We start from the raw sequence: 23,393 nt of genomic DNA, 5'->3' as shown, positions 1-23,393 counted from the left end.
TTGTCCAGTTTGTTGGCATATAATTTTTTTTATAATATTGTAATCCTTTATATTTCTGTGGTGTTGGTTGTTATTTCTTTTGATTTCTGATTTTGAGTCCTCTTTTTTTTTTTAAAGATTTTATTTATTTATTTGACAGAGAGAGATCACAAGTAGGCAGAGAGGCAGGCAGAGAGAGAGAGAGGGGGAAGCAGGCTCCCCGCTGAGTGGAGAGCCTGACGCGGGGCTTGATCCCAGAGGACCCTGAGATCATGACCCGAGCCGAAAGCAGAGGCTTAACCCACTGAGCCACCCAGGCGCCCCAAGTCCTTTTTTTTAAATTGAGGAATCTTTTCAAAGAACCAGCTCCTGGCTTCAATAATCTGTTCTAATATTTTGCTTATTTCTGCTCCAGTCTTTATTTTTGTGATTTCTGCTCCAATCTTTATTCTTTTTTTCTAGTTTTGGGTTTTATTTGTTCTTCCTTTTCTAGCTCCTTTAGGCATAAGGTTAGGTTGTTTGGGATTTTTCTTGCTCCTTGAGGTAAGCCTGTATTGCTGTAAACTTCCCTCTTAACAATAGCTTTTGCAGTGTCCCAAAGATTTTGGACACTTATGTTTTCATTTTCTTTTGTCTTCATGTATTTTTTAGTTTTCTCTTTGATTTCTTGGTTGACCCATTCATTGTTTAGTAGCATGTTTTTAACCTCCATGTATTTGTGTTTTTTCCAGATTTTTTCTAGTGTTTGTTTTCTAGTTTCATGGTGTTGTGGAGGGAAAGACACATGGTATGGTTTTAATTTTAATTTGTTGAGACTTGGTTTGTGGCCTAATGTGTGATCTATTCTGGGGAATGTTCCATGTGCACTTGAAAAGAATGTGTGTTTTGCTGTTTTAGGATGGAGAGTTCTAAATATATCTGTTAGATCCATCTGGTCCATTGTGTCATTCAGAGCCACTGTTTCCTTGTTGATTTTGTTTGGATGATCTGTCCACTGATGTGTGGGGTGTTTTAAGTCCTCTACTATTGTATTACATCAGTTACTTCCTTTATGTTTGTTATTAGCTGCTTTATGAATTTGGATGCTTCCCAATTTACAGTTACATCTTTTTTAAAAAGTTTAAGTAATCTCTGTACCCAGTGTAGAGCTCGAACTCACAACCCTGAGACCAAGAGCTTATTGGATTTTTCCTTTATAATTATATAGTGTCCTTTGTCTCTTGATACTGTCTTTGTTTAGTCTCTTTTGTCTGATATGTGTTGCTATCTCAGCTTTCTTTTTACTTTAATTTGCATGTAAATGATTTTTCTTCCCTTCACTTGCAATGTGTGTGTGTCTTTAGGTCTGAAATGAGTCTCTGTAGGCATTGTGTAAATGGGTCTTACCTTTTAACTCTTCCATCACCTTCTATCTTTTGATTGGAGCATTTACTCCATTTACATTCAAAGTAATTATTGATAGGTATGTATTTACTTGTTTTATGGTTGTTGTTGTTCTTCTCTGTTCCTTCACATTTTCTGTCATGGTTTGCTGGCTTTCTGTAGTGATGTAGTTGGGATCCTTCTTTTAATTTTTTTGCATATCTATTATTTTGTGGTTCCATTAGGTTTATATATAACATCTTTTGCATATAGTAGTCTGCATTAAACTGATAGTGGGTTAAGTTTTAACCCAGTCTTCTCTCCCCTGAATGTTTCGGGTACATGGTATCATACTTTACATCCTTTTATTTTGTGGATTCCTTGACTTATTTTCATAGATAGTTTTACTGCTTTTGTGCTTCCTACTCTTCTTATTACTACTTGTCTTTCCACTCAGAGTCTCCTTTAACATTTCTTGTAGGACTGGTTTAGTGGTCATGAATTCCTTTAACTTTTTGTTTGTCCTGAAACTCTTTATTTCTCCTTCCATTCTGAATGATAGCTTTGCCTGACAGAGTATTTTAGGCAACAGGTGTTTTTTTCTTTTAGCACTTTGTTTTCTTTTCAGCACTTTGTCATGTCACTTCTCTCTGGTTTAAGCTTAAAAATCCACTGATAAGGCATTTGGGGTTTCCCTTGTATGTAACTCTTTTGCTCTTTTTAAAACTCTTTATCAGTACTTTTGCCATCTTAATTATACTGCTTCTTAGTATGGAGTTCCTTGGGTTTTGTTGGGGACTTTCTGGTGGCTCCTGGATCTTAAATTTGTTTCCTTTCTTAGATCTGGGAAGTTTTCAGCCATTATTTCTTGAAATAAATTTCCTGCCCCCTTTTCTCTCCTCCTTTGAAATACCTGTAATATGAATGTTACTATGCTTAAAAACCTAATTTCTTTTGTCTGTTTTTTTTTTTTTTTTAATTTTTTTCTTCTCTTCTATGGCAGCTTGACTGCTCTCCATTACTCTTTCCTCCAGGGCACTGATTTCTTCTGCTTCCTCTCATCTATTTATTCCATTATGTTTTCAATTTCGGTCACTGAGTTTATCTCTGGTTTTCATGTTTCTATTTCTTTGTTAAGTACCTCACTAAGGTCAAGTCTTTGCTCACGTCTACTGAGTATCTTCATGACTATTACTTAGCTCTCTTGTTTTTAGGTCTCTTGCTGTGATTTTTCCTGTTCTTTCATTTGGGACATGATCCTCTGACTCTTCATTTTATCTAACTCTATTTCCGTGTGTTAGGAAAGTCAGCTACGTCTCCTGCTCTTGCAAGTAGTGGCCATATGAAGAAGAGGTGCTGTGATGTCCTCCTGCACAATATGCTCTGTTCACCAGAACTTGACTCTTCAGGGCTGTCTCCTACGTGTGTTGTGTGCACCCTACTTTGTGGTTGAGTCATGTTTGCCTTCAATCCAGTCATCTGCAGTGGCTCTCTTTGCCACTTGTGGACAGGGTTTTGTCCTCATGGTGTTAGTGGGCCAGTCTGGGGCCACCTTGGGCTTGAGTCAGACCAGGTGTTCGCTAGAGATGCAGTAGTTATGGAACTGGCTGTTGCTTTTCCTGTGTTGTCCTCTGAGATGCTTTCATTGGTGGGTGGAGCCTACAGTCAGGCCTGATGTCTGCCCCCAGTCCACTGCTGGAGCTGTGGCTGGGCCAGCGTATGTGGTTGTCTTCCCCTCTCCTGAGGGCGAGAGACACTGTGGAGCAGTGCTGGAGCCTGTCAGGGCTGCTTGCACACTGCCAGGCTTGTGACACCACTTTGGATGGGCTCTGGCCAAGGGCATATTGGAGGGGGCAGGTCTGTAGGAAATAGTAGGGATGGGGCATGCAGTGCCATCCATTTCCCAGCTGTGCATGCTGATCCCACAGTTGTTTCTAAAATGTTAGCAGCTAGCCATAAGGGAAGCTTGCTGAACACAGTTTAGTTCTGAGAAAGCCTACATTTATGGATTTGTAATGGTACTTTAAAATTTTTTTTTAGTGAACTCTAAAGTAATGGATTTGCTTTACTGAAATTTGTCAATGATGAAACTATTAAAAATAAGTTAACAATCATTAGATCAGTGGTGTTTATTGCAGAATGACAGACTTAATTACTAGCTTATCCACTGTTTATATTGACTATCACCTTTATAACTTCAGAACTGGACTAGAATTAAAAGCATCAGCATTCAGTAAACAAGGAAAAGGTGAGTATTTCTGCCATTTTTTAAAAAATGTGTTTAACATGTTCAGAATCCTTGTTTTAAAAAATGTCAAACATTTTCGTAATGGAGAAAGACTCTGGGCTGATACAGAAATAACAATGCATAAACTTTTAAAATGTCTATTCTATAATTAAACTTACTTTAAAACACTATGGAAATTTAATAATGACAATTTTAAAAATAATGAACCGATGGGTTTAATGTTGTCTCATAAGTTTTATGACCATGTCCAGAAAATAATGTAGTGAATCTGATTAACATTTGTTTTAGTGGAGAATTACTGAGGTTCATGTAGAAACAGATTAAGGGATGGTACAACTATTAATCATACTGACACAGAAAAACCATTAGGCAGCTTGAGGACTTAGGTAGTAGTGGAGAGTCTGAACTGAAATACTGACTGCAGGACGTGCAGGTCCTCAGACAGGTGCGATACTCTGACATGCTTATTAAATAGCCTCCACGTAGTTGGCGGGCAGCATGCCGGTCCTGCCCGTCCTCTGCACAGTGCCGTACATCCAACCTTCATCAATCGCTTGGACATTTACAATAGCATCTCCATCTCTGAAGGACACCTCATCTGCATCAGCAGCCATATAGTCGTACATGGCACGGAAGATTTTCTATTTATAAGATGAAAAAAGGTAAAAAAAATTTTGTATTAGATTTGCATCAACCAACCTGAATGCCTAATTTTAAGATTTCTTATGACTTACTCCACAAATTTAAGTTGCACAAAAGAGAATGTGCAGCTACCACCAGGAAAGTAAATATTTGGAAATCACTAATCTGGTAAGGGATTACCATCCAGAAAATACAAAGAACTCCCAACCATTCAATAGTGGAAAAAGGTGGGAGGGGAGGCGGGAGGCAAAGGATCTGCATTCTCCAACAGAGATGTACAAATAGCCCATAAGCTCATGAAAAAAATGCTTGGCATTACTAGTCTCAGGGAAAACCACAATGAAACACCACATGACACACATTAGAATGGTGATAAAAAGAAACAATAGCAGGTATTGAGGATGTGGAGAAATTTTATAAACTGCAGATGGGAATGTAAAATGATGCAGCCACTTTGAAAAGAGTTTTTCGGGGACGCCTGGCTGGCTCACTGGGTTAAAGCCTCTGCCTTCGACTCAAGTCGTCATCCCAGGGTCCTGGGATTGAGCCCCACATCAGGCTCCCTGCTCTGCAGGGAGCCTGCTTCCACCTCTCTCCCTGCCTGCCTCTCTGCCTGTCAAATAAAAAAAAACTTTTTTTTTTTTAAAGATTTTATTTATTCATCTGACAGACAGAGATCACAAGTAGGCAGAGAGGCAGGCAGAGAGAGAGGGGGAAGCAGGCTCCCCACCGAGCAGGACCCTGAGATCCCAGGACCCTAAGATCATGACCTGAGCCGAAGGTAGAGGTTTTAAACCACTGAGCCACCCAGGTGCCCCAAATAAATAAAAATCTTTAGTTTTTTGTAAGTTCTTCCCATGGTAAATACAGTTATCATATTGCAGTCCTAGTATAAACCCAAGAGGAATGAAAACAAGTCTGCACAATAACTTGTACATCTATATTCACAGCAGTTATCATTCATAGCAGCCAAAAAATGGAAACAATCCAAATGCCTACCAGCTGATGATGAAGGAAAAAGGGTGGTAATTCCATAGAGTGGAGTATTTGGTAACAAAAAAGCAATGAGTTACTTTGTATGACAGAATTAGATGAACCTCAGAGCATCAAGTATTTCGTTTATATGAAATGTCTTGCATAGGCGAAGAAAGAAGTACATTAGTGGATCCCTTGGATTGGGTGGTGGGGGAGGGAGAGGCTCAGGAAGGAGAGTGACTTGATGAGTACAAGGGTTCTGTTAGGGTGATGAACTGTTAAAAAATTAGACTGTAGTAGTGGTTGAATAACTGTAAATGACAGAATCAGTGGACCTGTACACTTCAATATGACTGTAATAGTATATTAATAATATATTCATAAAACTGGAAAAAGAATGAGCTTATTTTGCATATGGTCTTTTCTTCCCTTTTGAGAAAGCAGTACTGCATGTATCTTTCACCCTGGGAATTTGGGAGCATACTAGTAGTAAAAGTTTCTAAAAGCTATCCTCCACATGTCAAAACACAAAAATCTGTAACATGATAGGGAAAAATGGGGAATTACTAATGATTAAGCATAAAGTTTCAGTTAAGCAATCTGACTAAGGTCTAGAGACCTACTGTTCTGGAGATCTCTAGAGATGTGTACGTAAGCTTGAATCTGCAGTGAACAAGAATGTAAAAAATAATTTGAATGTATCAAAATAGAAAATTGATTTTTGTCCCCCTGTTGATTTGTAATCCTTTTAGTGTCCATTTCTGGACCTCATCTATTTTCATATCTATTCCCCTGCTAAATCCATATTTAATGATAATAGCTTTATAGTACGTTAAAAATGTGGTAAGAAGATAGCTCTCAAGTGTGTTTACAACCGCAAAATAAAATTTTTAAAATTCTAACAATTTGTAGACAAAAATAACAAAAATTGAAAGTGTCCAAGTTTCCTTCTTAGGAGCAGGTACTGGTTAGTAATTTGGTATGTAACTTGCATATTTTTTCCTAGCATCCCGAAATATACACACATAGAGTCATATTCGAGAATAGGTTTCCCCTTCCCTCCTACAAATATAAAACGATTACTCTGGTTAATACTCTGACCTATTCTTTCCATTTAATATAGCTTCAGAGCTTTTCCATATAAATATAGATCGATATACTTTTTACTGCTACAGAGAATTCTGTATTTTAGTAAGATCACAAATTAGCCATTTCTAGATTTCTAGACATTTGTTAGCCATTTTTTCTTACACTAATCCCCTAATATTTGCCTTTAGATAAGTATTTTAGAAAAAACTTTTAAAGGTGAAAGAAGTCAAGTGGTATGTGCATTTTAATTTTTTAAAAAATTCGCTACCATAATAATCTAATATTTATTGTTCTAATTTTCATATTCCTGGTTTGCAGTTACGGTGGACATCTTTTTTGTTGGCTATTTCTCTTTCTTTTGCTGGAAGTTGTAGATTCATTTGCTTCCAGGTCTTTCTTATTTTGACCAGAAGGAGAATAATTTGCCAATGAATTTTTGAGTGCTAGGCTCTTTAGCTATAAATCTTTTTGTTATGTATGCTGTGACTATTTTCCCCCAGTTTGACATGTTTTTGTTATAAAAAATGTAAAATTTTATGGTCAAATATGCAGTCATTTCTTTTCACATTCCTAGGTTCTAGAAGCTGTTGAGGAAGGCCTTTCCTGTCCCCAATATTATAAAATTAGTATCTACTTTTCTCAAGCATTTTACAATTCTGATTTTTTCCCCCTTTTGATTTGTAATCCTTTTAGTGTCCCATTTCTGGACCTCATCTATTTTCATATCTATTCCCCTGCTAAATCCATATTTAATGATAATAGATTCATAGTATGTTTTGTTCTTATCTGGTTAATAATTTTCTGTTGTCTTTTTCAAAATTGATCATTCTTTAAAATAAATTTTAGGGTTAATATATAAAATGCTTCTAGGATTTTGACTGGAGTTTCCTTGCATTTATGGATTTATTTCAGGAGAGAAAACAACTTTATAAGATTCTGTTCCTGAAATATAATGATCTCAATACTTTAGATCTTTGTCTTTTAGTAAAGACAGTTTTCTTCATGCAAATATTTTTTTCATATAAACACTTATACTCAACCTTGAAGAATTTTTTGTGGTATTGTGGATGAATCCAGGGTTTTAAACTAAGAGTTTTTAAAGTAGTCTGGTGAATTGTAAGCATGATTGATTTATCTCTCCAATATAGTAACAAGGGAGATCTAAGGTAAAGACACATTTATGTGTGTGACACATGCACACATGTATATATTCTTGAAGAATGATTCCAAGCAGCAGATACTTTAATGTAGTAGGATCATTGAGCCCCAAAATGATCATTTTAGTTTGTTTTGAGTTTGGTAACAAGGGGTTTCTGGTAACATGAGATGTATTAAAAGAGTATTTCATAAAATAGGTTTGGCTGAAAAAGAAAAAACAAAACCCCACCCAGAATACTATTAATCATTACTGCACATTTGGAAAGGTAAGAATGACTGGAGTAAGCTCTTGGTTGTTTACCTACCCCAGCAGTAGATGGGTGAGATGGGATGGAGGATACCGTTGTCTGTTGAGTGGCAACTGAAGATGATCGCTGTTGTGGGAGCTCCGTGGTTTTTGCATGTTTGTAAGCTAAAAGGTGGGGGGAAGGTAGTTTGTACGAAGAAAAGGTGATTAGACATCACTTAATTTGTGTCAAACAGCTGAGCAGTGCCTTCTTGTCCCCTAACTTAAAAAGAGTGATTTCCAAGAAAGGAGGCTCTAATAAAGTTAATGAAAATAAAACATTTGGTTTCGTGTACCTCTCCACAATTCTAGTCTTTTCTCATTAGAAGAAATGATCCGGTTTTGTTTGGTTTTGTTTTTTTAACTCAAAGCATCTGCGCTAGTAACCCGGCAAGCAGGCAGGCTGCCCACTTGTACCTGAGGAGGTTGCAGAGAAGAAGACCCCGCCGCCGTCACTGTAGGTGGAGAGGCGCTGGTCGGCGGCTTCCGAGTGCTCAGACTTGTCCTCGCCTCCACTGATGCTCAGTGCACTGGCCGACCGGGAATGCTCCCGGCTCCGGCGCTGTGCTTGCGCTGGGGGGGTAGGGGGACAGACAGGCATGAAATTGGCGCAAGTGGGGTGGGTTCTTTGCTGGGCATGATTTTCAGTAGACTCCCATGAATTAAACCCTGGAAACCCTATATATGGTTGCCATCCTCATTTCCACATGACAGTGTAAGTACCAAAGGTCACATAACTGCTGAATTGCACAGCCAGGTTCAAATCCCAGAGGCTGTGTTGGACCACAACTCCTTCCCTCCACCCTGCCCATTTTCCTGGCTCACAAAAACTCACATTCAAACTCCACCTTCAACTTCTCCATAATGTCCTCCTTCACTTCCCCAACTGAATTTAGATGCCTTTTACCTGAGTTCGCACAATTTGTGTGCTGACCTTTAAAACTGCATGTCAGGTTGTAACCACTGATTTACTTCTCTCCATCAGCAGACTAGAGTATAAATCCTTTAAGGACGGGCATTACTTACTACTGTACATTTTTAACATAAAAAGACATAAAGGCATGGCTTATTTTATTGAATTAACAGTCTTCCTTGATGACATGAGTCTTCAGAAAGTTGCCAAAGGTCAAATTCATTATCTTCCCTTTGTTTTTTTCCCCCCATTACTTCTCGAATAGAAAGATGTAGTACTTTTTCTCCTTTAGAAACAAAATGGTAATAATGGGGCCTGAAGAAAGAGGCAGTGAAGACAGTCCTTTCCCTGACTTAAATTTGTCTAGAAAATGATACCGTCCCACTAGTCAGCACAGTATTTTTATGCTGAAGGACAAATCAGAACACTGACAACTCTAGTTTCCTAGAGGTCATTGACACTAGCCCATTAAATGGTGACCTTCAAGGTGTATGCTATAACATACCATTAATCATGTGTAAGCTTCGTGATTGAATGTTGTCTTCCGCTGGATCATAGTCGAACACTGAGCCAGGATTAGTACGCCAGACACGAAAACCTGCAAGCAGGTGACATCAAGGATCAAAACAGGTGTTCTTGGAGGACTCCTAATAGCTTGGAAAGCAAGGCATGAACTTAACCACAGGAGGACAACACCAACTTAGCTTATTTCTGGTCATGACTTCTCAGAGAACAAAGCCTAAGGTAGGAAAGATACCAGCTTTGCCAGCTGTGAAATAATAGTTTGTTTTTACAGCTGGTGAAAACACAGGCTGAAGTGCTTTATCCTTTAGCTTCCTATGACTAATGCCACTCTTGTTCTACCCCTTAGAGTTGATACCCTCTGCACCCCCCACCACAAGTGCTCATATACCTGTAATAGTCTCCTGATCCTGGTCATTCCGTTTTTGTTCCATTTCTACCACTTTTCTCTGAATACCTCGGTAGTTAATGTCACTGAAATCCTGTGTGTTCTTCTTCACTCGTTCAGTGATAGGATCCGTCACCACTGGTGTGAAGCAACCCTTGTGTTTCTCAAAGTCTTCATGATATTTCACCTGAAATTTCATGAATTGATTTTGTGAAAGTACGATGGCGTGATCATTTCCTTTTCCACACGATCCAGCAAACTGGCCAGTCACTCCTTAGAAATTGCTGACTCACCGTTGAGATGTGGCGTTGGGTTTCCCGCACCCGTCTCATCTCTGGAGTGTCCAAGACGTAGGCAGCTTTGCCTTGTATTTGTTTCCGGAAGCTATCAGAATAAAGAACCTGACAGAGGAGAGACCGTGAATTAAGTACAGGTCATGGTAGTGTTCTAATTCTGAAGCCTTAAAAACTTTTCCAACACATGGAGATAAAAGTAGCTGGGGAGGGAAGCTTGACTCATCTGAAAGGACCCAGTGATGCCCTTGACTAACCGCAGAACAGATAAACATGAGGACGAGTGGGCAGGACTCTCCTTAGGAGAGAAAGGACATGTTTTGACTTTGAAAGTATAACTTTCATTTTCAAAGGACACAAGGCATTGAATTTCAAAGAGGATAGGAAGAAAGTATTCTTTGGAATTTGCTAAGAATTGCAGCACCAGCAGATTGTATGTATTTGACACTAGATGGAATTCTGACATTCACAACGACTATCCTTTTAAAATTTTTAAAGTTCAATTAAGTAATCTCTGCACCTAGCATGGTGCTTTAGCTCATGACCCTGAGGTCAAGAGTTGCATGCTCTTCTCAGCCAGCCAGATGCTCCAAAACAACTACCTTTCCAACAAGCGATCATTTTCATAGGTTTATGCCCAGATTTCATAAGCCAATGTTAATACAGAAATCAAAGTCCTCTAGACATGAAAAACTCAAAGTATCAAAGCCAAAGGCGGCATCCGTCTCAGAATATTACCTGTTTCATATAGTACCTTAAAAATAAAGAGGAGCAGGAGGTTGAGGATGTTAGGAAGTCAATTTGTTACAGTTGGTTATGTAAGACTACCCACCCCCTCAGTAAAATAAAAGGAAAACATTGGCAATTGTTATTTCTTAGTATGATCATTTGGAATTTAAAAGCACAGTTCTGTTAATTTTAAAGTAAATTTTCAGTTGAATAAGCTGCACAAAAATTTTTATAGTGTTAAAATGTTATTTTTCAAGATGTTGCATTTTTTTTTAATTTTAGTGTGTTTCCCAGTTGAATGAGAAGGGCATGTTTATATGTTAAAATGTTATTTTCCAAGTCGTTGCACTACTCCTGTGTTTAATCCTAAACAATACCGAGCTAATGTTTTCTTGGTTGCGCTTAGCTCGCTCCATCTCTGGAGTAACAGGTGTCGGAGTTGCTTTTCTCATATTCTCTTTGTATAATACCTAGAGGAGCCAAGAGAGCATTCAGACATCAGAGAGAGAGCAGAAAACCAGTTCTGAAAACCATCATCTAGCTGGTGTTATGGCTCAATTAAATCACACTCTATAAGAAACACGTGAGGAAGATAAAGCCATTAAAATGTTATTGTATAAAGCACAAGATGAAAAAAGAATTAAATCAGGTTGAGCTGGTAGGGTGGGGTGGGTTGGTTTGTTTTTAAGTGGGTAAAGAAGAAATTTTAAAAATAAACGGAAGTTTTTGGAAAACTGTGAGATAAATTAGTGATATAACCATATTTGCCAGGCTTATTAAAAGTGTAACAATTTCTTTTTTTTCCTCTCCAAAATACCGAGCTAAAGTTTTCTTGATTGCGTTTGACTCTTTCCATCTCAGGAGTAAAGGGTGTAGGGGTCGCTTTCCCCAGGTTCTCTTTGTATAACACCTGTGAGATACAAAGTTGGACCCGAAAATCACGAAGAGGTACTATTCAAGCCATTCAACATAATCCAATTTTGGGGTGAAAACTCCATATTTAATCTGTTATATGAGTGAGAACAGCTCTCAAGAAGAAAGCTTAAAACCAGTTAATGGCAATAGTAAGTGTCGTTTATTATTTACAGGAGATTCTTCAAAACTGGCATTTTGCTTGTTTTTAACCTGGGATGGAGTTAGGAGCAGGCCAAACTGCAGGGGTTACTTTGCAAAATTAAAAACACTTTCGTTTCTCAAGACAATACCGAGCTAATGTTCTCTTGATTGCGTTTGACTCTCTGCATCTCTGGCGTGACAGGGGTTGGGGTCGCTTTCCCCACACTTTCTTTGTACAAAACCTACACGAGTCCAGTGGATCCAAAAAGGCAAAAAGAAAAAAAAATTACAGTTACCAAAAGATTAAATGGAATAGATAATTTGTTATGAGGCTCAGGGTGCCAAACCATTTGGGCAATAAGGTTAGGTGGCAAGGAGTAGGTTTCTAAATGAAGTTGAGTGTAGTTACAGCAAGACATACATTTCCAGGATACAACCATGCCCCGAAATCCTGGCAGACTGCAAGACAGAACTTGCAGAGTATCCAAAAGGGATGAGAGAAGGCCTTCATTTCACTGCTCATCTATGCATTTCAAGCACCAGACAGATCATCTTAACAGGACTGAAGGGCATGTGACTGACTGACACCGAGAAGGTGGGGCTGCTCCCTCTATGGCACTGGGGGACTGGCACGTCTTGTAGCACTTAAACTCATAGAGACACATCCATAAAACTGTGGGCCCCAAAACAAGGATTCCTCCTCCTCTCTTTTTTCCCCTGCTGTCTTCCATGCTCTGCCTCCTGCTTTAGGTCACCAAACATATCAGTAAAGAAAAACGTGTTCAGCAATTATATCACTAGTGTCATGATAAATCCTTTACCTCAGTGTCTCCGTCCAGTGTCATTCATGGGGACACAGGAGGTTTGGGAGATGGCATTCAAGAGAAAGATTCTGCTAAAGTAGCGTTTCTTAAAGTGGGGTCCCTGAACAGAAAGGTCAGCATCACCCGAGCACTTGCTAGAATCACAAATCATCTGGCTCCACACCAGACCCACAGAATGAAAAACTGTGGGACAGCACCCACAGTCTGACCTAACAAATGCCCTGGCTAATTCTGGTGCCACGCACTTTAGTGCAGGAGAAAGCTGCAGACAGCGTTCATGTGGAGGCCCACCAGGTTCTGCCTAACATGAGCTAACATCTTCCCATACAAATCCCAACCCCCGCTACATTATAAACGTATGTCACAGAGCACAGGCTTACAGGAAATGGTTTGCTAAAAGTTAGCAGTTACAGACCACAGTGAAGACAAAACAACTAAAGCTGGTAAAGCAAAAAACAGTTTGAGTGACACTTCATTTTTACGTAAATTGATAAATTATTTTCTGAAACCACCAGTGGATCTTAATTTTTTCACTTCTCTGAGCGTAGTACCTCCAAACAAGCACATGGGGGATTTGAGATTGTTAGAACTCAATTTTGTCGTTATCCAAGCAAACCAAAAGAACAAGTGGATTGTTTTGTTTTGTTTCTTAATATTTTAAAATACCAAATGGAAAAGAAATGTCATTATCCTTGGGGGAGAGGATCAGGGGTTATTTTTCCCAAGGTCTCTTTGTCTAAATCTGACAGGGTAAATTAGAACCTAAAGTCACAGGTGCAAAAACAGACAAGATCACAACTCCAATTTTCCAGAAAGAGCTCTCATACCTACCATGCCACCCCCCAGATTTCAGGAGTACATAAAACAAAGAGACCTTGAGGATGGTAGAGAGTAAGTTTGGGGACAGATGAGCAAAAGGACATTTTATTGGAAAATCTGTTACTTCCTGATATTAGAACTTTATAGATTAAAGCAATCTTGTTATTATGGGGTTAAAGCTAAGAGTAGTCTTCTAGGAGAGAAAGATAAATGGGATCAACAAAATTCACAAAATTTAAGTTTTTTTTAAAGTAGGATTAATAAGTATTATTTTAAATCATTAAAGAAGTAGCTTTTTCTTTTCTTGCCAAAGTACCAAGCTAATATTTTCTTGATTGTGTTTGACTCTCTCCATCTCTGGAGTGACAGGTAAAGGGGTTCCCTTGCCCATATTTTCTTTGTACAACACCTGTGTAATGAGAAAAGCATCCAGAAAAAAAAAAAAGTTAAGTAACATTTCATTTGTTGTAAGATTTTAAGTGTGAGTTCAACTTCCTTGTTACCCAGTGACACAGTAGTCCAGGGAGCCGGGAGTTAACGGGTTGGCAAGCTGCCACAAACTGCTTTAATGGCGGCAAAGGTTTGGCTGGGGAAGCAGAGTCTCTAGGGCAGCAAGGACCTCAGCTGCTGGGGAAAGGCTGTCACTCACTCATGTTATTTCATCACCTCTATAAGTACAGTGCCTCCCGACAATCATCGGGGGTTTGAGATTGTTAGAACTCAGTTTTGTTGTTATCCAAGCAAGTTAAAATATATATATATTTAAAGATACCAGATGGAATCGCTATCAGAACTAAAATGTTTTAAAAAGTTGAATCCATAGTAGTAACATAAAAATGCAAAAAGTATTGTCCTTTTGCTAAGTGAGGTATATTAGAAACAAAGGAAGGGTAGTGGGTTTTAAAAAGGAATAAATGTTAAGTATTATATAATTATGAGGTTAAGTGGCATCTTCTTTTCACTTTCTTTCCAAAATACCGAGCTAAGGTTTTCTTGATTGTGTTTGACTCTCTGCATCTCAGGAGTGATGGAGATTGGAATTCCAGTCCCCAGGTTTTCCTTGTATAGCACCTGTGTGATAAGAAAGCATCCAGAACAAGGAGAGCAATCAACGACTTTCCCCCTTTTGTGGAGGGAGCAGAAGTAGGGGGAAGGGCAAAGAGGAAGAGAATAGGTAGGAGGAAGGGAAATACCAGAAGCTTCTAGATCCAACCTGTAGGAGCCTAAAGACACACTTTTAAGTAAGGGAATGCAGGAAAGAGCAGCAAAAAACTAAGAGATAGGAAAAGAAAGTTTTGTTACTTTTGTTGATTGAATTAATCTCTGTAGCGCGGAGCAAGAGTGCACCATGGAAGGGAACAATTAGTATCCCCCCCTGCCCCAGTTTGTTATGAGGAAGAAAAAGAGTAAAAAGGTTAAGAGACAAAAGGAGAACCGAGGAAGTTATTTTTGATTTGGAAATGTTATTAATAAACCACATAAAGATATCTGGGTTTTTAATAAACACTGTATAAATAAAGGTACATGTGCACAAACCTTCTTTTGTTGAGTTTCAAAAGAAGTCCAAGTATTTAATTTTTAGTTTTCGTGAACATATTGGGAAGGATTAATTATTTTTAAAGCAATGGAGAGCAATGACAAGATGCTAAAAAAGGTCACCGTATCTGTACGAATACCAGTAGGGACAGAGAGGGTTAGAACAGGAAGTGAGGCCGATAGTTCAATTTTTGCTGAGTACATTTTTGTAAGCTTTATGTCCACATCAAATTTGCCAAAGCAGGATAAATGTGGGTGCTTAGACACTGAGAAGGTTATGTTTTTAAGGGCTAGGATATACTACTGAACGCTTTTTTTTTTTTTTAAGTCAAATGATGGTATTAATGTTTAACCAAAATGGGGAAACGGATTCACAGGAAATGGCAGCATTAAGTTGTGAACAAGACATGTCAGAGTTTTTATTGGGATAAGCTGATTAGATTTAAATATAGCCATTAATTTTTGGTTTAAAAATAGTTAAAGGGATTTTTTTTTTCTTTTAAATACCGAACTAAAGTTTTCTTGATTGTGTTTGACTCTCTCCATCTCTGGAGTGATGGGAATTGGGATCCCTTTCCCAGGGTTTTCTTTATACAACACCTGTACAACACAAGAAAGCATGCAGAAAAAACAAGAGCAGTCAAAACAGCCCTTTCATCTGTCCTGTAGGGACCCTAGTATGAGACTACAGACATCAAACGGGAATGACAAATTCACCAAGTCAACCTGTTTCTTCCACACAGATCGGGATGAGAATATGCTCTGTATTTCCTTAGCTAAGGTTTCAGTGCATTTGATATACACCTCACTATTAACTCATATTATATTGAAGTTGTGTTCCCCATGTTGGGAATTAAGGAAAAAATTACAAATAATTTCATAAGAGCACTAAAGTGCTTAGTGTATAATAGGAAAATTATTTTTAAATTAGATTGGCAAATACTTATCTTCCCTACATAGAACATCTGTTTTGCAGAATAAGAGATATTTAAAACCCTAGGCCAAATCTGTGTAGTATAGCAAAATTGGTCCTTGTTGAGTAAATCCAAGTTGTAGAGGTGGTCAAGTCTGAAAGTTAATGTTTTAATACACAGTACTAATTTTTTCCCATGGAATCTTAAAAGCTATATAAACCACCAGATAATTCTGCCTAAATGCAACCTGTGTAACAATAAATACAAATGGTTACTTAGGAAAAAAAAATTGTCCGGGATCATTGGGATCATTAAGATCTCAGATATAAACAATATACTTACTCTAATATAGAAGAAAAAAAATATAACTTTGAAAATTAATGCAAACCTTATTCTTCCAAAAGAAGAAATCATCATCATCGTCATCACCACCACCACCACCATCATCATCCCACAGGGAAAACAGTGAACATTCCAATTTAACAATTTAACAAAGCTGAAAGGTTGTTAGTCAACAGTAATTAGAAACAAAGAAAAACAAAACAAAACAAAAAGACAGTGGGACCAAAGAAGGTTACTGATCTAATCATGTGGAAGGATCAAACTTTCTGAAAATATTTGAACTCACAAAAACCACTTTGGATCAAAACCCTGCTCTGCTCCCCTGCTCCCAAAATATCCAGCTAAATTTCACTATTGACATTTGATTTTCTATTCAGGTGTAAGTAACTCAAGATCCTTATACATAAGTTTTACAGACTATTATAGAATTTTTCAACAATATTAATAAAAAGTAACATTAAATATAAGTTTATGATCTGATTTGTATATTGAAAAGAAATCAGAAGGTCTGGATTTCTATTCATGGAACGGCTTGTAGCACAAGTATCAAGATAAGGCTGCTTTGGGTTCCAACACTGAGCTACTTTCTTTTTCTGTCATGTGTTTAACCAGACAGGATCTAGGTTAAGGTAACTGCCATTCCCAATCAAGAGCCACTATTTCTACAAGTGGCCTTGGGTACTGTGTTTCTGGACAAAGCTAACCAAGAAGCATCTTAATTTAAGAGTCCCAAGTAAATAAGAGCTACAGTGTTTGGGTTTTTTGGACATCAATGAACTTCAAAAGTCCCAGCAGCAACACAGAAGTTGAAAAGAGAAGGAAAGGAACCAATTAAACATTTTACAGGACTATTATGGAAGGTATAAAATGTTAGAATAAAATGGTAAGTAAATGACGTGGAAAACAGAATTCAGTTGATGAAATTTTAAAAATGTTAAATTGATTATTTTAAAGGGACTAATAGTGAGAAGTTTTGTTTTTTAGAAAATTATTATTTTTTAAATATGGAATTAAAGGAGCTTTCTCCAGAATACCGAGCTAAAGTTTTCTTGATTGCGTTTGACTCGCTCCATCTCAGGAGTGACAGCAATGGGGGTCCCCTTGCTCAAGTTCTCTTTGTACAAAATCTGTGTGCACAAAACCAACAATCACATCAGCTTGGACCCATCTTTTAGGTAACTTGATCTTCAAAACAGTCCCTAAAAGTTTGTTTTTGTAATGGCATACGAGGCCAAAACAACTTTAAGAAATAGGACAACTGACCACCTTTGACATTTCGTCACATACAGTGCGATGTCTGTCTGAGTGGCAATTAATAAAGACACAGCTGCCAGGCTGCAGGCAGGAGTCACTTACTAATATAGGTCTTCTCTCAAAGACAGAAGGATGAGGCCTTATCAAATAATATTCAAGTTGATTGAAATTAATATCCATAATGAGCTGGTAACTCAATTAGGGAACCAGATAAAGAGAAAGAGAGAGAGGTTTGGGGGAATAAAATAAATATTAAAAGCTAAATAAATATTAGCTTTCGATGATCCTTAAACTATTCCAAAGGGAAGCTCATTCCTATCTTTCATGGTATACAAAAAATAGCTGAGCTGCATTTCTGACTTAACTGTAAATTGCTCTTCCATCTCTTGAATGAAAATATTTAAGAATCACATTCCTTTACAAAAGCTACAAACACAAAAAATACATCAAACAGAGCCAGAATAAGTACAAATAAAATTCTAGTTAACATTGGCCTTTTAAAGGGATGTTAGATTTTTACTTTCAATTTGTGTCACACCAGTTAGAAATACCTGTTGTTATTAAAGGAGGGTTTGGGGAAGGGGGAACAAACACTGATTATTATGGGTTTTTAAGGAAAGTGATCTATCATTATGTTTCAGGGAAAACACAGTTAAAATTTCACACCAGAACTCAAGTAAATACTAAATTAGCTTTGGGTTGAAAACTAAGGTAATATTTGGTATCATTATCTTCATTATATGAATTTAGTAATTTTACAGGAAGAAAAACCATGTTTGTAATGTGTTAAAAAATATTATTTGAGATAAGAATTAAGGGTTTTTATTTTTTGCCCCCTAAGAAATACCGAGCTAAAGTTCTCTTGATTGCGTTTGACTCTCTCAATCTCTGGAGTGATAGGTGTTGGGGTTCCTTTCCCCAAATTTTCTTTGTACAAAACCTGTGAGATATAAGAAAGTACCCAGAAAACATTCAAAACAGGCACAAAGATTAAGGAAGGGAAAAAATTAGGGGCAGGTTGTTTGTGTGAAGAGGGAGTCTCTTAGTGAGTATATTTAGTAAGGATAATGCTTTTACTTTTTCTTCACAACTTTAATGATAAACTCTACCATGTTAATTCTGGGGATAAAAAAGTACAACACAAAGCACTAAGTTACAGGAAATGAGTATAATGATGGGGAATCTTGTGTTAATTCTACTTACAGTGTTTTAGATCTAAGTTTTCACACTTGTCAGTCGCTAAAAATGTTAAAGTACCACGAGAAAAGTGAATCACTTTCTTTAAGTCCAGATGGTTCTGGTCAGTTAATAACACCGCCCCCCGCCCCCGTCCCCCAACACACACACACACACACACACACACACAGAGGATTAAGATGTTACTTTTTGAAAAAAGGATAATGGGTTATTCTGGTAGACTTTTAAGTGGGGAAACAGAGTTTCAAATTATTTGATATATTTGTAAATACCGAGCTAAAGTTCTCTTGATTGCGTTTGACTCTCTCAATCTCTGGAGTGACAGGGGTTGGAATGCCTGTTCCCAAGTTTTCTTTGTACATAACCTGTAGACGATAATTAGAATAGCCAAAAAGGTGAAATGACCGTGAATCCTTTGGATTACAGCTACATCTGTGAGCGACGTGGTGGAAACTCCTAAAAACAATCTAGCTTTCAAGTATGACACTCAAGGAAGAAGAAAAACAAATTCCACAAATATTTATGTTCCCTCTTCAAAAGTGACTTTACTACCCTTGAACACTTGGTACTAAAGTATGCATTTTCTATTGTCAACACTTAGAACATTCCTAAAATGCATTAAAAAATAACAAATTCAACAATGAGAAAAACTGAACCATTTCATAACATTTAGTATTAGTAGGTCCACCGTAGATTTGTACTTAATAAATGGGTTCCTTGGTTTAAAATTTTCTAATCATATAATACTCTATTCCTTCAGGTTTGGAAAGTTTGTTTTGTATTTTCTACTGAAAATTCCTAGGGGGTGCCTAGTCTGTAGGTACTCTTAATATCAGGAGACTTAAAAGTATATTTTTCAGAAAGAGCATCTGACCTTGAATTCCTACTGATGGTTGCTGGAGTATGTAAACTAGTGTTTTTCAAACTGAGGGAAGTCCCTATTTTTTAGGGGTCATATCAAAGGTCTATACATTTTAAGGAAAAGAGTAAGGAACTTCCTGAACCTCTGAACCTCTTCTTTTCCTTCTTCCCTCTTAAGAATTGTCAGCCTAGGGGCGCCTGGGTGGCTCAGTGGTTTGAGCGTCTGCCTTCGGCTCAGGTCATGATCTCAGGGTCCTGGGATCGAGCCCCGCATCTGACTCTCTGCTCGGCGGGGAGCGGGCTTCCTCCCCCCAACCCCAACCCCCCCGCCACCCCGCCTGCCTCTCTGCCTAATTGTGATCTCTGTCTGTCAAGTAAAATCTTAAAAAAAAAAAAAAATACTTTATAAGAATTGTCAGCCTAAAGGAATGAATGAATTCTTTTTAAATGAATGGATCCAGGGTGTACTTGAGAATGGGTTGGGAGCGACAGGAACAGCACAGGGGGTTTAAGTCACAGATTAATTCCCCAGATCACCGACAAACTAGGGGTGCTATTTTTATTTTGCTGGGAAACTTTGAGGCATCTTTAAAAATCTGCTTTTAAAATATAAACTTGTGTTTCTTTACCCAGCAAAGCAGCAGAACCAAGATCATGGATAACAGAACAAAACATAATCAGAGAGAGACAGGAAGTTGCAATCAAAAGTGACTAAAGGCTTTTTTTTTTTTTTTTGTGGACGCAAACCTCTACATAAATTGTACTACAAGGAAGCCAGAGTATAAGAGAAGAGTGAGACAGGAAAGAGATCTAAATAATATGAGCAACTTGCAAGAGAAATATCAAGTGTCTCCCAATGGCAACAAAATGAGAATTCAGTCATCCAGTGATAAGCAGAATCTCTAAGACCAAGGCCCTCATCTTTTATTGGCCATAAACTATTTCCCAAACTCCACAGGGTCTCTTGCTAGCAGCCAGCGACTGCTTGCAATGTGCTTATGGATGGGGAAGCTGAGTGGGTGGGTGAGAGAGAGAGAGAGAGAGTGTGTGTGTGTATGTGTTGGGATGGGGAGCAGAGACTGGGCTAACCTGACGGAGGTCAGGAGAAACATATGCTTAACCTGATTATTTAAGGTGTGAGGGACACCCCCCGACACACATCCACTATTACAGGTGCCTGAAATTCCTCATAGAGAACATGCTTAATATATAGTATGCCATTGTGGGTAGAGGGAGGACAGCCAGCACCTTAACATACACTGCATCTGCAAAATAGCAGAGGATATGGGGCAAAAGTTCTTGAAAGGGAGAGGAGAAGGCTGCAGAGACTTCACAAGTCTACCTAGAGTTTTTCTGGACAGAGGAGAGTGTCCCAAGAGACACATACACGCAAATATATACACTGGAGAAACACAAAATATTACATACGATATTATGTAATATTATATATGTATGTTATAGATCATATAAAATTAAAATTTATATACCAATTATCTAATATATAATATACATAAAATGTATAATACTTTGTCATTTTTATGTTTATATCTTTTAACTCGAGATCAGTCCGATAACCTAATTTCTACCATTGGCACTTTTTACTCTAGAAAGTGCAGGCATGATCATTAAAGAAGCCAAGTCCCTTCTGCTCCTGAATGGTGTGAAGACAGAGGTTTCTTAGCTAGGATGGAGGGAGGTTCACACCATTCCCAGCCCACCATTCACCTCACACCCAGAGCTAGGGACCAACTAGGAGGTGACTGGGTGCACAAATACGCTGAGCCCACGGGCCATTACCGAGCTAATGTGCTTCTGTGTCTCTTTGACACGTTTTACTTCCGGCAGGTCAGGAATTGGGGTTCCTTGGCCAATGGCTTCCTTATACTTCACCTGCAGATATAAAAGTGGGAACACGTACATGTGTTTGGTTAGGAGCTCTGCTGTTTGTAAAGTCACAGTTTAAATAATACAAACTCTATACTTAGTGTGCACGGGGCTCCATTCCAACACGGGGTCAGGGAATAATGCCATGGGCAAGGACCCTTGATCGCTCTCCTGTCCGTTAGGGGTGAGGTGGAGAGGGACTCCATACTCAGACTATAGCCCCTTATCTTTCCTGTGCACTCAGATGTTCTATCCAACAGTTCGTTTGGCTAGGACAAATACATTCACAACATACACCCAGGAAGTTTGAATTTTCGGCTTTAACATATTCTGTTTTCTTACAAGTGACAAGGAGTCTCTCCCTGACTAAACTTCAGTCAGGATCCTCTGAATCTTCTTCCCAAATAGGCCTCGACTTTTGGACTTCCGAGTCTCTCTCTGTATTGCCTGATTTTAGCAAGAATCCTGCTAATTCAGTTTAGCCAGAAACCCCCCTACCCTTGGTATGTCTTCACCCTTGATATCTGACAAAATTCCTTACTCCACCAGCCCCACCAGGCAACGTCTGGTCACCCTGGCCTGCCACCAGCAAAACTCATGTTAGGCGGGTTCAGGCAGAACCCCTCTTACCCCTGACATTTTCTCTGATTTTCTATCCCCCCCCCCTCCGGCCTCCTTTTCCACTCCACCCTCACCCCCCTAATTAGAAATCCTTACTTTTCCTTGCAGTTTTTGGAATTGAGCGCAGTTCCATACTGAGATCTCTTTCCCTTATTGCAACAGTCCTGCATAAAATCTGTTTTGACCACTTTAACCACTGTCCAGCTCTGGTTTGCTCTGACACCGGCCTCTCTGTTTCCCACAGGTAACCTCCCTTCCTGCCACCTGCTCGGGCTGCACTGACTGGGGGATGGCCCTCGCCACAGGCACCTACTTCAGCAGCCTCAGCTGCTTCTGGTGACAAAAGTTTTGAGTGCAGCTCAGCCCTCAAAGTAAATGACCCAAGGCAGGCAGAAAACGCAGGGGATGAGTCTATGGGGGAGGGACTGGGCGGGACAGGGGTGGGGGTGGGGGGGTGTTGCGGGACGTGTCTTTACCGAGCTAATGTGATCCTGTGTTTGCTTCACTCTCATCATCTCAGGGGTCTTTCCAATTGCCGTTCCCGGAGAGACATCCTCTTTGTATAAAACCTGGGGCATTCAGAATCAGGACAATGTTACACAGAAGAAAAGAAAGCCCAGCAATTCCTGGAGGAAGACTAGGAAACATGGCTTCTGTGAAAACAAAAGACACTAGAGAATGTTCTTAGCCGTGTGCCAGAGGATCTGACGTCTTCCATGTCAGCATCAAAACTCCTGCCATATTTACAACATGGACGACTTTCCAGATCTTGAGATTTCTTTTAAAATTATTGTACTGTATCAATACAGGATGAGAAAAACTGGGAAAACGCTGATTTAAAAACACCCCTCTCATAGGAAACAAAATCCATTAAAGAGATGTAAAGTCATTTACTCTGGGGAAAGATAATAGGAGAAATCACAATGTCAAGAAGAAACCCATCTTCATGGAGCAAGACAACACATGTTATTGCTGTGGGATTAAAAAAATTAAAAAGAAAGAAAAGTTACTCTGTTAGCAGATTTAAGGTGTTATTTCAAATGGTTTCTGGAGTGATGTTTTTAGAGCAAAGTGTGGGAAATTTTATCAAATAACCACGAGTATTAACTGGGGAGGTTAGATGTTAATTATCTGAATCAACATGAGGCTAGCATATTTTTAAGGAGGAGAATGCAAGTATTAGGTTAGCATTAAATGGAAAATAAATAGTAAATATACCGAGCTGAAATTCTTTTGATTTTCTTTAACACGCAGTATTTCTGGCGTGTCTTGAACAACTGTAACTTTTCCTTTACTGTTTTTAAGGTCACACTGGTATTGGAGCTATGAAGAAAGAGTAAACATCTTGTTAAGATTTCAACATTTTAAAATATATTTTAAATTGTCTCTATTGTGTAAGGGAAGTTAAAATCCAAATTAAAACAAAAACCAAACGTCTATGCCATAATAATGATAGTCAGATAGCTGATGGGAAATTCTTTAATAAGAATGTTGTAAAATT

At 38.5% G+C, this 23,393-nt stretch overlaps 1 protein-coding gene across 1 annotated transcript in view; it reads right to left on the bottom strand.

Moving 5' to 3' along the window:
* Positions 1-2,330: 2,330 nt before the first annotated feature.
* NEB (nebulin) overlaps positions 2,331-23,393 on the bottom strand; it is a 207,053-nt gene continuing 185,990 nt past the window's right edge. Inside the window, exons 148-165 of the mRNA XM_080798838.1 lie at positions 23,111-23,215; positions 22,369-22,461; positions 21,185-21,277; positions 18,799-18,891; positions 18,177-18,269; positions 17,110-17,202; positions 15,327-15,419; positions 14,262-14,354; positions 13,600-13,692; positions 11,790-11,882; positions 11,402-11,494; positions 10,962-11,054; positions 9,856-9,963; positions 9,566-9,749; positions 9,158-9,250; positions 8,157-8,312; positions 7,759-7,865; positions 2,331-4,230 (exon numbers count right to left, since the gene is read on the bottom strand). Coding sequence (XP_080654964.1) covers positions 4,057-4,230; positions 7,759-7,865; positions 8,157-8,312; positions 9,158-9,250; positions 9,566-9,749; positions 9,856-9,963; positions 10,962-11,054; positions 11,402-11,494; positions 11,790-11,882; positions 13,600-13,692; positions 14,262-14,354; positions 15,327-15,419; positions 17,110-17,202; positions 18,177-18,269; positions 18,799-18,891; positions 21,185-21,277; positions 22,369-22,461; positions 23,111-23,215 — 1,950 coding nt within the window. The 3' untranslated portion in view covers positions 2,331-4,056. The remainder of the gene's footprint in view (positions 4,231-7,758; positions 7,866-8,156; positions 8,313-9,157; positions 9,251-9,565; positions 9,750-9,855; positions 9,964-10,961; positions 11,055-11,401; positions 11,495-11,789; positions 11,883-13,599; positions 13,693-14,261; positions 14,355-15,326; positions 15,420-17,109; positions 17,203-18,176; positions 18,270-18,798; positions 18,892-21,184; positions 21,278-22,368; positions 22,462-23,110; positions 23,216-23,393) is intronic.

This window comes from Martes martes (genome assembly GCF_963455335.1).
Source record: "Martes martes genome assembly, chromosome: 3".
Classification (NCBI taxonomy): domain Eukaryota; kingdom Metazoa; phylum Chordata; class Mammalia; order Carnivora; family Mustelidae; genus Martes; species Martes martes.
The sequence above is the reverse complement of the archived record's forward strand: the minus strand, read 5'-3'. Positions and strand labels throughout refer to the sequence as shown.